The sequence below is a fragment of the Austrofundulus limnaeus genome, unplaced genomic scaffold (genome assembly GCF_001266775.1).
Source record: "Austrofundulus limnaeus strain Quisiro unplaced genomic scaffold, Austrofundulus_limnaeus-1.0 Scaffold132, whole genome shotgun sequence".
Classification (NCBI taxonomy): domain Eukaryota; kingdom Metazoa; phylum Chordata; class Actinopteri; order Cyprinodontiformes; family Rivulidae; genus Austrofundulus; species Austrofundulus limnaeus.
In genome coordinates, this window is record NW_013952534.1 from 865,118 (window position 1) to 880,350 (window position 15,233).

The 15,233-nt window shown below is 38.4% G+C and overlaps 2 protein-coding genes across 2 annotated transcripts in view; both read right to left on the minus strand.

Moving 5' to 3' along the window:
- Nucleotides 1-10,146, minus strand: part of msh5 (mutS homolog 5) — a 15,570-nt gene extending 5,424 nt beyond the window's left edge. The window contains exons 1-19 of the mRNA XM_014015592.1: nt 9,958-10,146; nt 9,013-9,093; nt 8,724-8,777; nt 7,970-8,091; nt 7,758-7,867; nt 7,492-7,527; nt 5,464-5,546; nt 5,320-5,365; nt 5,033-5,171; nt 4,857-4,919; nt 4,634-4,762; nt 4,441-4,513; nt 4,259-4,368; nt 4,079-4,159; nt 3,865-3,952; nt 3,707-3,774; nt 3,201-3,319; nt 596-722; nt 66-215 (exon numbers count right to left, since the gene is read on the minus strand). Coding sequence (XP_013871046.1) covers nt 66-215; nt 596-722; nt 3,201-3,319; nt 3,707-3,774; nt 3,865-3,952; nt 4,079-4,159; nt 4,259-4,368; nt 4,441-4,513; nt 4,634-4,762; nt 4,857-4,919; nt 5,033-5,171; nt 5,320-5,365; nt 5,464-5,546; nt 7,492-7,527; nt 7,758-7,867; nt 7,970-8,091; nt 8,724-8,777; nt 9,013-9,093; nt 9,958-10,105 — 1,827 coding nt within the window. The 5' untranslated portion in view covers nt 10,106-10,146. The remainder of the gene's footprint in view (nt 1-65; nt 216-595; nt 723-3,200; nt 3,320-3,706; nt 3,775-3,864; nt 3,953-4,078; nt 4,160-4,258; nt 4,369-4,440; nt 4,514-4,633; nt 4,763-4,856; nt 4,920-5,032; nt 5,172-5,319; nt 5,366-5,463; nt 5,547-7,491; nt 7,528-7,757; nt 7,868-7,969; nt 8,092-8,723; nt 8,778-9,012; nt 9,094-9,957) is intronic.
- A 2,372-nt stretch (nt 10,147-12,518) lies between these two features.
- LOC106522555 (SPRY domain-containing SOCS box protein 1) lies at nt 12,519-15,165 on the minus strand. Its single transcript, XM_014015595.1, has 3 exons — nt 14,730-15,165; nt 13,229-13,991; nt 12,519-13,142 (listed from the first exon to the last, which is right to left on the minus strand). Exons 1-3 carry the CDS (start codon nt 14,784-14,786, stop codon nt 13,012-13,014), a joined length of 951 nt encoding a protein of 316 aa, XP_013871049.1. The 5' UTR covers nt 14,787-15,165; the 3' UTR covers nt 12,519-13,011.
- Between the last annotated feature and the right edge of the window lie 68 nt (nt 15,166-15,233).

Genomic DNA, 15,233 nt, shown 5'->3' on the forward strand with positions numbered 1-15,233 from the left:
GAGAGAGAGAGAGAGAGAGAGAGAGAGAGAGAGAGAGAGAGAGAGAGAGAGAGAGAGAGGGGTACCTGATTGAGGTCTATCATGAAGGTGCTGAGGCCCACAGAGATGGACTCTCTGCTCTGCATGCGGGTGAAGATCCCATCCACCAAACTGATCTCTGCCTCCTTCGCCGGGACGTCTGAGCCAATCAGAGCCATGAACACAATCAGAGCCACCTGGAGAAATCCAAACAGAGAACGGATTACTACACGATGTTAAATCTGGTAGTAAAAATGTCAGGGTTTTCTTTCAAAGCCTGGAGACTGAAGCGTAAGACATTTTCTTTATTCCTGTTAAAATTCTACAATTTTGGTCATACCATGTGGCAACCGAGATATCTGACTAAAATCTAGGTAATACAAAATCATTTAGATGATTATTTATTTGGTCACACATTTTTATAGCTTCAGCTTTTTTGTTAAATAGTGCCGTCTAGTAGTTTTTCTTTATTTGTTTGTCTCCCCCAAAATAATTTTGAAGCAAAAGACCTAGAGAAAAATAAAAAACACTTTCTTAATGCAGCTGTTGTTGATGTACGCGCAGGCTGCAGTCAGACCTGTTTGAGGTAAATGCTCTTGCCAGAGGAGTTGGGACCAGTGATAATCTTGACTCTGCCTTCGGACTCAGAGCTCTGGAAGGAGTTGGGCACAAACACGGGGGAACACAACTCCAGTAGTGGATGTCTGGAAGATCAATAAAAACAGACAGGTACCTCAAAAGGTCAGCTGTAAGTAACTTCAATGTTTCGTGTTTAAAGGGCACATAATATGGGGGTCCTAGCACAAGTTAGGATCCATCTGTGGGCTATACAAAACATGTTCATTTGATTTAATTCACAAAAAGAATCTCAAAATATGAAATTTCACCTTTTCAGTTCTTCCTGTTCTTCAGCTCTCTCCAGATCGTGCTGTATGCAGAAGTTGCTGTGGAAACCCCGTCCCAACCGTTTGTTTACATTAGCTCCGCCCCCCGACATGGTAGAAGTTTCCAAAGTGAAATTATTTTCACAAACTACAGCTTTCTTTGGCAATTTTGTTAGAACACTGTCATCAAAGATAAAAATATTATTAATCCAGGCATCTCTGTTCTCCATGGCTGCTGTAAAAACAGCAGAACTATCGTCCCGTGAAGAAGTGGGCGAAGCAGCTTAACCTTGGGTTGCCTCATGAGGAGCTGGACTCTGGTTTAGGTTTCTAGGTGACTGTTATTGTGACGTTAGAATAACGTGCTTTGAGAAAAAACATGCTTCCAGATGCCTATAAATACAATTAATTACAGCTCAAAAACAGCTGGGTGCATTTTTTTGGTGTTTGGACTGCTTCTCTAAGCAGTAGAGACCCAAAAGTAAGTTTAAAAACATGAAAAAAGTGAGTTTTGCATAATAGGTGCCCTTTAACTTCGATTAAAAACACAAAATGTCACATTTCTCATCTTGTTTCTGTGACTGAGGAGGACCTCTAATAAACAATAACAGCTCTACATTAGTACACGAGGCAGATGGCCGCCTGTCCTGAGCCTGGTTCTGCTGGAGGTTCCTTCCTGTTAATAGGGAGTTTTTCCTCTCCACCGTTTGCTCAGGATGGGAGACTGTCTTGAAGTGATTCAACACAATCTGCTGGCTTCTTCTTTAGATTGTTCTTTTTCATGTACAATGCCCTGAGACAATGGCTGTGTCCAAAACGACAGGCCGGGTCCTCCGGAGGCAGACTCCCCGGTCTCGGCAGGCCGGGTCCTTGGTAGACCYGGAAGACCGGAAAAAAAGAGGCTGTGAATTTGGACGGTCTAGCCTCCCCTCCTTACCCCGGCGTACGTCTTGTCACCTAGCAACTGTGACGACGCTAAACAAGCAAACTTAAATCAAAACTAGAAAAATATCAATACATTAGCATTATTAATATCACAAAACTATAAAATTAACTTAAAAGTATCATTTGAAGAACTAATTGACCCGCTGTAGGTTCATGTTTATTTTGCGTTTTTTATGACGAAAAAATAATATTTAAAAACATGTCCATATAAATGATAAAAGTATTAGAATTACAACCGCTAATTTTTTTTAATTTTTAAATCACCATATTTTTATTTAAAACGTATTCTTTTCTCTCGCTTCGTCCGCCATTACTAGCTTAAAAAAATCTCCGGTCGGGCCGCAATGCATTATGGGATATGCTGGGCCGGGAAGGATCCATCAGACCTGTCCTTCGATTCGGGGAAAAAGAAGGACGTATTTGTCGGACGCATCGGAGGAGTCTTCCGTTTTGGACGTCCTTCGTCGCGGCGCTGTGACGTATGCGGCCGACAAATTCGACCTTCGGAGGACCTGTCCTGTTGTTTTGGACACAGCCAATGTACGTTGTGACTTGGTGCTATGTAAATAAACTGAATTGAATTGAATTACATGGTATTTCCTGCATAGAAACAGTGTTTTAAACATCCTCTTATAAACACTGAAAAGTACTATGTGTACGACTGACTAAATGTGAAATAAATAAAACAGAAATACTATTAAAAGTAAAAGTAAGAGAGTTTTACGCCCTGACGAGTTGTGGTAAGTAGCTGCCATCTGGAATTCTGAACTCTCCCAGTTTCCCACAGGGAATTCCCACTGGAGTGGTGTTCCAGTTTAAATTTATAACTTGTAAGTGTGAAATTCCCAGTTCCAGTACAACTAGGCCACAGCAAAAGCAGACAGCAAAAGTGTAGATTTTACAGGGCAATTTACTTGACTGACGGCTTTTGAACCCTGTGCACCTCCACCTAGAGGTGGGATGCTGTCATTTCACAGGTAAAATAATCAACATGCATTATGGGAGATGTAGTTTATGGTGAATGCTGGCTTTAAAGCAGCTTATTTTAAGACATTAATACATCCCTGAAACTCTCACATAAAATGCTGGCCACATTTGGCCCGTGAGCCTTGAGGTTAATACGTGTATTTTAAAGGACGGTGTCAAGGAAGCATCCTAATCACTTGTCAAATACACCTCAACTAATTCCTTTTGATGCAAAAAGAGCAGTGGCTCTACTCCGAGCTTATCACATTATCTCTAAGGCTGAGCCCGGCCACTGTTCAAAGGAAGCTAATTTCAGTCATTTTTATGCAGAATCTTGTTTCTTTTGATCATAAGCTTTTTCAAATTAATAATCTAAATCATCTGTACCTGCCCTGTATGACTGTAATCTTTCTGTGGCTGGTAAGTTTAGGCGAGGTGTAGCTGTACTCCAGGGAGGCGCTGCTCATAGCCATCAGACAGTCCAGCTCAGCAGTGAGGTCCAAAACCTAAAATTGAACACAAATGTCTTAATAAATAGTCTGAACTTTAAATATCAATTCCAATGACTCCAAAGCACTTTACACTACAGTCATTCACACGCTGCCTGATAATTAATGGGCAGACTTTGACCAAAACCACAAAAATTGGTGTGTTTCTTGTCATTAAAAAATTCAAAATATACCGTTTGTCTATAAGATCCACATTTTACAGCTGCTGACAGGAATCTGCCACAGTATTGAGAATCGTTTTAATAAACAGAGCAAAGAAAAAATGAGTCACAACAAAATCCACCTGCGCACGTTAATAGTGTTACTCTGAGGCCAACCATCATGTCTTCAGAGTGGGAGTCAGGTTTTAAACACAGTAACCTAGATGTGCCGAGAGACACCAACCTGATAAAGAGAAGTACTCTTTTCCAGGATTGTGTTCTGCAGCTGGGTCATCACTGCCGTCTCCATATCTGAGATACAGAACCATCAAGAAAGGTATCAAGTTGTGCAGATATGAGGAATACTATCAGGTGTTTGATATACGCAGGAAAACAAAACACCTCTAATGTCACAGTGCAGGTCTCCTAGGAGGTTGTCCAGCTCCCTGGTTCTCTGGCTGCGGTAATGCAGTCGGTCCCCTGAGAGGAACTAATCCACCCACACACATACATACAGAATAGACAAATACAATGATAATGTTGACAGTACAGAAAAAGTAGACAGCAGGAGGATTAATTTAGTCATCTTTTGATCATTTGAAGATCATAAACATACCATAAATTCAAGCCCTTCCATTTCAAAATCCTCCTTTTCCACCATGTTAGGCAGCCGAGGCACAGAGAGCAGGAATCCAATCTGTAAGATATTTGATACATATTTATAGAAAATGTGCATCACTTTTTGTGCACAGATTAAAAATACTGAGCAGTAGCTGTGGTGAGGTAAACATCTGACCAGGGGGATGTAAATGACACAGCAGGAGGAGATACGAGAGTCCAGGTTTTCAAGCTCCTTTCTGGCGATGTCTGTCAGGAAGTCAGACAGTCCCATCATCCTTCTCTTCTCTAACAGGAGGACATGGAGTGAGCAGAGCTTAGGTCAAAACAGTGTTTAACTGAACGGGTAATAAGACTTACTCTCATCAATGGCAGGGTCGACGTTTGGTTTGATGGTAAAGCGATTCTCCTGTAAGCTGACTTCAAAATCCACCTAAAACATTCTTGAACTCATCAACTAGAACTCAACCAACCCTGTCTACTTTAATCTGCTAATTAAAAATGCCAGAATCCTAAAAGTTATGACTGTTTTTCTTGTGTAATAACCACCCACAACTCGGTTGATGAGATTGGCGATGTGGTGGAGATCATCAGACAGCTTTTCACTGATATCGTGAAAGAGTTGAACGGACTGAGGCAGGTTTCGCACTGTGTCCTTGATACACACCGCGCTGTAAACCGTCTGAGAAATAAACAGAAACAACACTGATTTGTCAGCCTTTAGCAGAATTTTTCTACAGCAAGGAGTCTTAGAGTAAAAATATACAGTTTCCAACCTTGTAGAGACTCTGCCAGTCAGTCACTTTGGTGTTAGAGAGAGACATGCGACGCAGGAGACTCTAGGTGCACACAAACACACAAATCCATTTGTGTAAACCTGGTTTAGGTAGACGATATGATGGTGTTTTGGTTGTAAATGGTGATAAGGGGGAGCGGATGCAGGGAATGTTACTGGTATGTTTCGGATGTTGCGCAGCGAGGACTGCAAGGTTTTCAGGATGTCAGAGTGTCGAGGTGAAGTGAAGAAACGGATCACTTCCTGTCTTCTGTGTAGCACTGACAGTTCTTGAGTAGGACGCTGAAACCATTGCCTGTCAGAGGAGAAAGAGAAAAGCCTGGTGGCTTTACTTTGAAATGCCACACATTTAAATTATTCATTCCGTTGTTATTTTGATTTATAAAAATCACTTCTGATGTGGTTTCATGTTGTGTAAATGGACTTAGAAGAGCTTTATTTACCGTAGAAGTTTGGACCCAGACTTGCTTTTACAGCGATTTAGAATTCCTGCAAAATCAAAACAGAACAACGAAAAGGATTTCTTTTAAACACTTTTAAAAAAGAAAGACAGTAATTTCTGAATTTCTACTATCTGATCTGCGTACCATAAAGACTGAGCCCTTCCTTTTCACCGGACTCTAGCTTGTACACTGATGGGTGCAGATCTGATTTGAAAATTTGGAGTACACTGGAACAAATACAAAATCCTTATCTTCTATGTTAAACAAGGTTTAAAATAAGAAAAAGAAAACTCACGCTTTTACTTGATACATGTTGAACTAAACTGCCTTATTTTGTTGAAGCGTCTTTCACAAACTAGGTTCTTAGACCTGCCCTGCATGTTTGACACTTTTCTCTATTAAACAAAAGTGTCCTCATCAGGTCTCTGATGAGTTTAATAAAGTGCCCAGGACTTAACCAATTTACTAATATCAGGAATGTCAGAATGAGAAGAAAAAACATACTAAAGAGGGAGATGTGAGGATCAGAATTGGAGACCAGGCTAATTTATAAAATACGTATATACAGCGAATAAAATAAGTATTGAACACGTCAACATTTTTCTCAGTAAATATATTACTAGAGGTGCTAATGACATGAAATTTTCACCAGTTGTCGGTAACAACCCAAGTGATCCATATATAAAAAGAAATCAAACCATACATGTCCAGAAATGAAGTTATTTGTAATAATGTGGAATGGCACAGGGAAAAAGTATTGAACACATGAAGAAAGGGAGGTGTAAAAAGGCATGGAAAGACAAGACACCAGCTGAACTTTCTCAGTAATTAGAAAGCAAGCCTGCCCCTTGTCAGTGCAAATTAATATCAGCTGGCTCAGACCCAGATGATGGCCAGGTATCACACAAGAACCATCTGATGATGGGTAAAAGTAAAGAGCTCTCTCAAGACCTTCACAACCTTATTGCAAAGCATAATGATGGCATCGGTTACAGAAGAATGTCTAAACTTCTGAAGGTTCCAGTGAGCACTGTTGGGGCTATAATTCAGAAGTGGAAAGAACATCATTTCACCATAAACCGACCATGACCAGGTGCTCCTTGCAAGATTTCTGACAGAGGAGTGAAAAGAATTATCAGAAGAGTTGTCCAAGAGCCAAGGACCACTTGTGGAGAGCTTCAGAAAGACCTGGAAATAGCAGGTATGTTTGTTTCAAAGAAAACAATAAGTAATGCACTGAACTACCATGGCCTGTATGCACGCTCACCATGCAAGACTCCACTGCTGAAGAAACAGCATGTTGAAGCTCCTTTAAAGTTTGCTGCACAACATTTAAACAAGCCTGTGAAATACTGGGAGAATATAGTCTGGTCAGATGAGACCAACATTGAACTGTTTGGATGCCAGAATACACATCATGTTTGGAGGTCAAATGGCACTGCACATCAGCCCAAAAACACCATACCAACAGTGAAGTTTGGAGGTGGGAACATCATGGTGTGGGGCTGTTTTTCAGCATAATGTACTGGCAAACTTCAAATAATTGAAGGAAGGATGAGTGGAAAAATGTACAGAGACATTCTTGATAAAAATCTGCTTCCATCTACCAGGATGATGAAGATGAAACATGGCTGGACATTTCAGCAAGACAATGAGCCCAAACACAAAGCCAAGGAAACTCTCAGTTGGTTTCAGAGAAAGAAACTAAAGCTGCTGGAATGGCCCAGCCAATCACCTGACCTGAATCCAACAGAAAATCTATGGAAAGAACTAAAGATCAGAGTTCATAGAAGAGGTCCACAAAACCTTCAAGATTTGATGACTGTTTGTGTGGAAGAATGGGCCAAAATCACACCTGAGTAATGCATGCCACTACTTTCTCCATACAGGAGGCGTCTTGAAGCTGTCATTGACAACAAAGGCTTTTGTACAAAGTATTAGATAAATTTCAGTAAGTGTAAGTCAATACTTTTCCCCTGTGCCATTCCACATTATTACAAATAACTTCATTTCTGGACATTTATGGTTTGATTTCTTTGTATGTATGGATCATTTGGGTTGTTACCAACATCTGGTGAAAATTTCATGTCATTAGCACCTCTAGTAATATATTTACTGAGAAAAATGTTGACGTGTTCAATACTTATTTTGTCCACTGTATAAGAAACCTACCTGTAAGTGTCTCTGTCAATGTACACCACACCTTTACTATATTAAAAAGAAACAAAAGCTTCAGAGGAAGAACTTCTTTCATTCACACATACAGCTGAATCACATTAAGCAGCTTTGGCATGTGGGTAGACATCCTTTCCAAATGAAAACAATTAGTCACAGATGCATTCCAAAAACTTGTAGTCTTTAAAGGCCCTTTTTATGGAAAGATTATTGCAGTCCAGTGCATATGTGTGTGAGTGTAACTGTGTATTTGTGTGTCTCACAGTGTGTAGGCATGAAACTGCAGAATTGGAACTCCAACACTGCTGTCTTCCAGTTCTACTCCCACTCTCCTCCTGTCCAGACATTTTAGCAGAGCTCCAACTGCCCTAAGCTAACCAACAGATGAACAAACATTTTCAAATGCAGCAAAGTGGTTTAAGATCAGCTTCTGCAGAGGATGGAAGGTAGGATGGTACACAGTGAGCTGGCTCACCATCAGGGGTGAATCAAAAGTGATACAGGAGGTGAGATAGGACATTTTGTCTCTATCTGAAATGCTGCCTGGAAGGAAAGGCAGATGGGCACAGAGCAGTCTTTGCTTACCAACCTCCAGGCCTAAAACATTCAAAATTAAAACACAATTAAAAGGTATTTGTGGTAAAATAATAATAATAATAATAATAATAATAATAATAATAATAATAATAATAAACTAAAATAACAGCCAAGCAAGCACAGGTGAGTAGAGTACACAAAAGTTGTACTTAAGTAAAAGTAGCACTACATAAACACAACATGTTTTTACCCAAGTAAAAGTAAAAATTAGCTTCCCAAAATATTACTCAAGTAAGAGAAAAAAAAGTATTTTGTAAATGGGCTACTTGAGTACTGGGTAACCGACAATAAAGTCAGAATTAATATTTTAAAATGATGTCATTAGACTGATAAAAAAATTAAGTTATGTGCAAATTCTGGTGTTTTTAAAGACGAACACGAAGAAAATAATACAAATAAACAATATAAATACAATATAAATTCCAGCTGAACATGTTTTCAAGTGTAACTCTGGTTAAAACATGTTTGCTCTTTAGTGAAGTTACTTACAGTGGGTACAGCATTTCAAAATTTTATTCAAGATGTAGCAATCCTTCATAATAATGTAAGCAAGTAAAGTGAACTAGTTACTACCCACCTCTGCCAGCAAGTAGCAAAGGTATAAAAATTTAAGTGGATGAGCATTTGTTTACCAAAGTCAGCATTTGGGTAAGTGACCACCTCTGGCTTGTATTGTGGGTTGGAACCTGAAATAAAAAAATTAAAAAAATCAGAGGACACGTTTAAATGTCATGTCAAAGTAGTACACAGAAACATTACAATCACTCTTTTCCTTATCACTCTTCTTAGCTACAGTGTCAAACATCTCTAATCTCATTAAATTCCCTTGACCCAAAAAAACAGCGTGTTCCACTTCACATCAAAACATTTTTTCAATTCCACTTCCCCGACCAAAGATAAGTTTTGTTTTGCAAAGCTCACCCAGTTGTTTCAGGTAGTGAGTCAGGCAGCGTTCCTGCTTTGCACTAGTAATGATCACATGGGGCTTAACCTCCTGAATCACTGAACAGCAAGTAAATAAAGTGACATGAACGTTAAAGTCAAATATTAGTTTAGAAGTACATCTATTATTTAATCTTTAAGAGTGAAGATAGATAATATGATGGAGTATTAGGGTCACACGAGATTTTTAAATTTTTTTTAAATTACGAGAATAAAGTCATAATACGTATTACGAAATTAAAGTCATATAAAAATTAAGTCATAATATTAAGAGAATAAAGTCATAATATTATGAGATTAAAGTCATAATATTACGAGTTTAAAGTTGTAATATTACGAGTTTAAAGTTGTAATATTACGAGAAAAAAGTCATAATATTGTAGCTTTTACACAAAAAAAGCATGCAGTTACCACTGCATTAAAATGAGGAATGTTGAGCAACTTGTCAAGTTGTTCTTTAGTAATGCTATAAATAAATAGTTAATCGTTTAGCACATTAGCATCAAGTTATCAGTAGCAGGACTTGGAAATTGTGCAAACGACTATAAACTGAAGCCGTATTGTAGCTAATTAATGGATGCATTGACGGATTTAGTCGTCACGTAGCTAATTTGGATGAAAGCTATTAATCTAACAGTACCTGAGTCATCACTGACTACTTTATAAACACAGAGACATGGCTGTACACAGCAGGTGTGGGGAAAATAAGGAGGAAATGAGGAACAGAAAATAGACACGTCATGATTATGACTTTTTTCTCGTAATATTATGACTTTACTCTCGTAATATTACGACTTTAATCTCGTAATAATAACTAAAAAAAACTCGTGTGGTCCTAATACTCCGTCGTAAGATAAAAAGGTAAGTTTGAGTGTACATTAATGTTGATGCTGACATTTTACTCGAGGCAAGTGGTTTGTTTACCTCTGTCCAAGAGCTGGAGTTCATGGTTATCAGATGTATCTGGCATATAGTGTAAAGAAGAGTCCTCACTATCATAAAAGCAGAGGCCCACCTGTCCATGTTGTACTAAAACACTCAATAAGACCTGAAAAATATCATGTGAATACATGCATGTTCATTTTTTGACAGAAATCTACAGATTCATTTGGTGAATATGAGCATCTTACTGCAGCAGTGTCCTCCTCCTCCTCTTCTTCATCTTCATTTCTGCCAGGACCCCCAAAAACTATCCCTCCTCTTCTCGGATCCTCTGGAGCTGCTGCCATTATTACTCTGCAAAAAAAAAAAGGGTCAATCCAAGTAAATATGCTCTTGAATGCCCACATTAGGAAGTGTCTTACCTGGCCACTTTGTAAACATTAATAAAGAAAAAAAATCATCATTCTTTCCTATAGATTGTGTTGTAAATTATTTTTAAATGATATCTGATGTGGGGGGTGTCAATAGACCATCAATTATTTTGCATGTTAACACCTTTCAGCTAGCCTGGTAATAACCAGCGTTGTTCAATCTATGCTTTGCTTTGTACGAGGAACAGTGAAAGGAAACTGGCAGACCAGTTAAGGGCCAGGCAGCAGCTGCAATTAGTTTTTATCTAAGTGGTTTCATTTATTTTTATTCAGTCAGGATCTCTAATTAATATAGACAGAGAAAAACTAAATTTTAGGAATTTCAAACTTATAATTTTTGCAGAGTTGTATTAAGTACCACAAAGTGATACTTGAATAGAAGTACAAGTATCTTACCAAAAAATTACTTTGGTAAAAGTTAAAGTCTCCTTTAGGAATATTAATTGAGTAAAAGTCTTAAAGTATCTGATATTTTTTGTACTTAAGTACACTGTTAAGTGTTATCAAGACTTAACAGTGGGCGGAGCTTATTTAACACTGTCCAGAGTTGAGACAACACTGATGAAATCAACTCTGTGAATTAAAACCAACACTGGATGTCAGTTTACCCAGAAAGTGTTAAAATAACACTTGGGGAGCTGAAATTAACTCTGAAAAGTTTAACACTGCAAATTCAACACTCCATTTTTTACTGTAAAAGTAAAAGTATTGATTTAAAATGAGCAGTAAGATTTTCTGTAATGACCTTTATTAGGAGGTGACCCCCCCCCCCCCAAAAAAAAATGTAGAAATGACTGTTGCATTAAAATACGTAATTTATTTTAAATTTAGGATGCACTAGTCTAGCTGTTTCAGTTTATATATCAAGGTTGCCCAAAACTTTGCTCCAAAATGAAAATCTATCCAAGGGCTGCGGCCAAATGCAATAATATAGTTCATGAAATACAAATACTTCTTAAGTGCAGTCCTTTTATTTTAATGTTTATGTCCTGTGTGACATGATTTGTTTGTGTACAAACTAATACTGAAACAGAATTTTATATATTTATACTTCTAATTCAACCACAGTTAAATTCACTCTATCTTGGAGGCACAAGACAGTATTTATTTTTTACAATAAGAAGCTGGAATGAAAACAAGTAAAAATGAAATAAAAGAAACAACTTTTTACTTCTTGCCTTTTTGAAGAATGTAAGGAGGAGTAGAAAGTACAGATAATTGTATGAAAATGTAAGAAGTAGAAGTAAAAAGTGGGCTGAAAAATAATTACTCAAGTAAAGTACAGATACCCAAAAATTCTACTGAAGTACAGTAACAAAGTATTTGTACTTAGTTACTTTACAACTCTCCATTTTTGTAATTCTTTCTTTGTTGGTCACTAAATTTTCTGGTTCACTCAATTTGATATAACACTAGCGCGTGCATAGTCAGATAATTGCTAAAGCTAAAGGCTGCTAAAGACTCAATATAAACCTCAAGAAAGCGAAGATTGTCCATTAATTCAGACTGTTAATTTAGTTTTTTTTATTACGACTTTAGTTGCATTGAAACTTGATTTTCAATAAAGTTTTACGTGAACTTTGAGGTGGTTAGTACATTTAAGCTAATGTACGCTAGCTAAACTTAAGCTAATGTACGCTAGCTAAACTTAAGCTAATGTACGCTAGCTAAACTTGGTTTACACTGCTACACCTAATAAAACTAAGTGTACTTACAATATGTGCTGGGCTTTAGTAGCAGCAACACCAACTCGTCACAAATTTACTCTTAAGCTTTATTTCACACTATAGAAAAATTAAGTTTTGCACTTAAACCCATTTCCAAATGCAAACTTACACCGAGGCTTCTTTGTCTTTCGTTGTCATGACAACAGCGAACTGAGCGGAGTAAACATGTAAGGGAAATACTGTATAATATGGAGTTTTAAACAATCGCATCAACACAGATTTTAGTTTTTATATCTGCAATGGCTAAACAAGGATAAAAAAATTCACATAATTGAACCGTTTAGTTTCTTATTTATTTATTTTTCATTGAGATATAGCTGAAATATTCTTCACCAGATGCACTGGAGACATGAGGCAGGAAAATGCAAACTAATGCAAACCCATTTCTTGCTTTTCATGCTGTACTGGTTATGTAAAAAATAAATAAATAAACAGTAAAAACAACTTTTATTCAAATGTAAAATATTTATTATCACGTAAAATGTTTCCTAATTTTACAAAACATTACCAAAAGTCTCAATTTTCTAATGATATTCACAGATGCATAAAAAAGGTTTACAAGATAAACAAATTAATATATATTTTGTCTGGAGATAATTTTCTGCATTTCCTTTTCTTTACAGTTTTATTTAATTATTTATTTATTTTCGGGTCATGCTCTTCTCCAGTGGCCACTGTATGAGAGACAGGGTACACCCTGGAGAGGTCCACCACAAGGACACTTACACTTAGGGGCAATTTGCCCATTAATCTAACATGCATGTTTTGACTTGTGTGAACATGTAAACTCCACACACAATGGCCGGAAGCGACCTTCTTGCTGTGAGGCAACAGCTGTTGCACCATTCATCGTGTGCTTTTATTAAATCACCTGGAAATGCATTAAAAGTCTTTAGTCAGTAAAGTGAAACACTATTTGCATGTACTGTTCATAAAAATTAGAAACATGAAAACAGGTAGTGCCGGAGGAAAGGTGGTAGAGGCAGTTCTTCTGTTTGATTCTGTCTCCGCCGGTCTAAATAATGACGAATTGACAGTCCGCATAAAGCCATTAGGGCCGGAGGGTTACCTGTGAACAAATGATAAACAAAATATTTTAGATTAAATTTGTTGTTTCTTTTTTTTTCATGATACTGAAAGTTTTGTAATACTCACGTGTGGTTCCATTCAGATAGCGTAGTCGTATGCTGGCTCCTCCTCTCACGCTGCTTATTGCTGGGAATAATTCCACCCCACTCGGAAGGTCCTTAAATGCTATGCCGAGGAAGCTGCCGTCAACAACAAATCCCAGAGTCCCTGCGTCGGCGTCCAGGACCAGCAGGACACGCTCAGGAATGAGAAGAGGCGTCTCTGCCTCTTTTGCAGAACTGGAAGACTGTGGTTTTAAAATGCTCCGACAACTCCTCGTCTTTTTACCTGGGTAGCACTCAGAAGTTTGTCCACCATGCCAGAGCTGATTGGTTTTAAGTTCCCATCCCCAGGACTCAGAGTCTCCCCCCACCAGAACTTTATACCCAGAGTCCTGCAAAGGACAGTCCTGCTTTGAAACCCCAATGACTGCATGACTTCCTCTGTGTTTGGGGCTCCACATCAGCTCCCACACATGAAGGCCGCTCTTCACCCCCACCTCCGCCCTCGTCCCGTCACTGCTGAGCTCAGTGGGTGAGCGCGTTGCTTCCTGTTTGCAAGGGGAGAGCAGGAAGTGAGGAGAGCGGTGGACAGAGCTCCAGCAGGAGCGCCCGTCTGCAGGTGAAACTGGGCTGGAGTTCAGAGTGAGTGCGAGGCGTGAGGAGGTTGGGGCAGCGAGTGGAAGGAAGGCCGAAGGAGATGGAGGAGCGCAGTCAGGAATTTTGCCACGCAGCCAAGAAGACAGGAGGAGACCCATTGGCGTGAAGAGCAGAGGCTCACCAGAGGAGAACTGTGGAGAACACACAGAACAAAACAAAAAAATTATACGATAATGCTTTCAAATTCTCATATGTAGGTCAGCAGCTTATTTGTAGGGATGGTTAGTTCCTACAAACAAGTGTCTCTCTAGTCCGACTGCATCAGTATTTTACATTTTAGGTTTTCAGTTCAGCTTAAGTCAATCTGGAACAAAAATCATTCACAAGTGATGCTGTGTTCAAGAACATAAGACTCAGGAGAGATAAAACACTGGACCTCAGATGCAAATCATCTTTGCTTTGGGATTGTTTCAACATTTAGATGTCCTTTATGGATGTATACGATTGTTTTAACAGTTTATTGGGGGTATTTGCAGGGCAATGTATTGTCTGGTTGTAAAGAATATAAACTGTGATGTGATGTAATGTATGTAAGAAGATGTGTTAAATCTTCAGATAAAGTTTGTATTTAAAAAAACAAAAGCAGAACTTCATTATGCGTCATACATACATTTTTTTACTATTTTCACTTTGTTTATGACATTTGTTTTAATTTTCTGTGCAAATACTGATGATGCTATAATCTTTTTTCCCAAGTTTATTTTATTTTTTAAGTTCAGTTAAAATCAAGGTTTAGAGAAACATCGACAGATAATGCTTTTAATAAGAAAATCTTTACAAACATTAACACAGTTGTTCTTATTTCACCTGCTGAAGCAAGAAAATAATATGAAGTTTTTTTTTAACAGAATAAAGTCATTAGATCTTACCAGCTCGGGTGGATCCTCGTTCGCAGTCAGGAGCTTCAGATTGATGCTTGCAGTCATTCTCTGTCATTTATAGAAACCTCTTATCGCCCATCCAGCCACTCTTATCTCTGCTCCGTAACGTCTGACCCAATTTTTTGATGCCCGACCTCCGGGACAGAACAGCACAGTCCATCACTTGAACCGACGCCTCAGCCGCCGAGACAAGGCCGGGAGTACCGTGACGTGTTTGTAAATACATGATATCAGACGTATTTTTACTCCATTTTCACTTATTTTCTTTGATTATCGCGTTCGGTAGTGAACGTAAACAAAAATGGCGAAACATAGGAAAAGAATTAGACTCGGACTTTTCACTAGCAAGAAAAGAAAAATGAAATAAAACCCAAAGCGGCTCATTATTATTTTAACGCATGCGCAGAACGGTCAACATATGGGGGTTTAAACCACGCGCGACGTCTTGCAGGTTTCTCAACAGATCCAAACATGGGCAAAGAACATTATTAG

What these genes read in the sequence shown, in the direction of transcription:
- LOC106522555 (XM_014015595.1), bottom strand. Translation starts at nt 14,786, where the DNA reads ATGACTGCAAGCATCAATCTGAAGCTCCTGACTGCGAACGAGGATCCA. An exon ending in ACGAGGATCCACCCGAGCTG is followed by an intron (nt 13,992 to 14,729) that starts GTAAGATCTAAT and finishes TGTTCTCCACAG; the next exon opens with TTCTCCTCTGGTGAGCCTCT. An exon ending in CTATCTGAATGGAACCACAC is followed by an intron (nt 13,143 to 13,228) that starts GTGAGTATTACA and finishes ATTTGTTCACAG; the next exon opens with GTAACCCTCCGGCCCTAATG.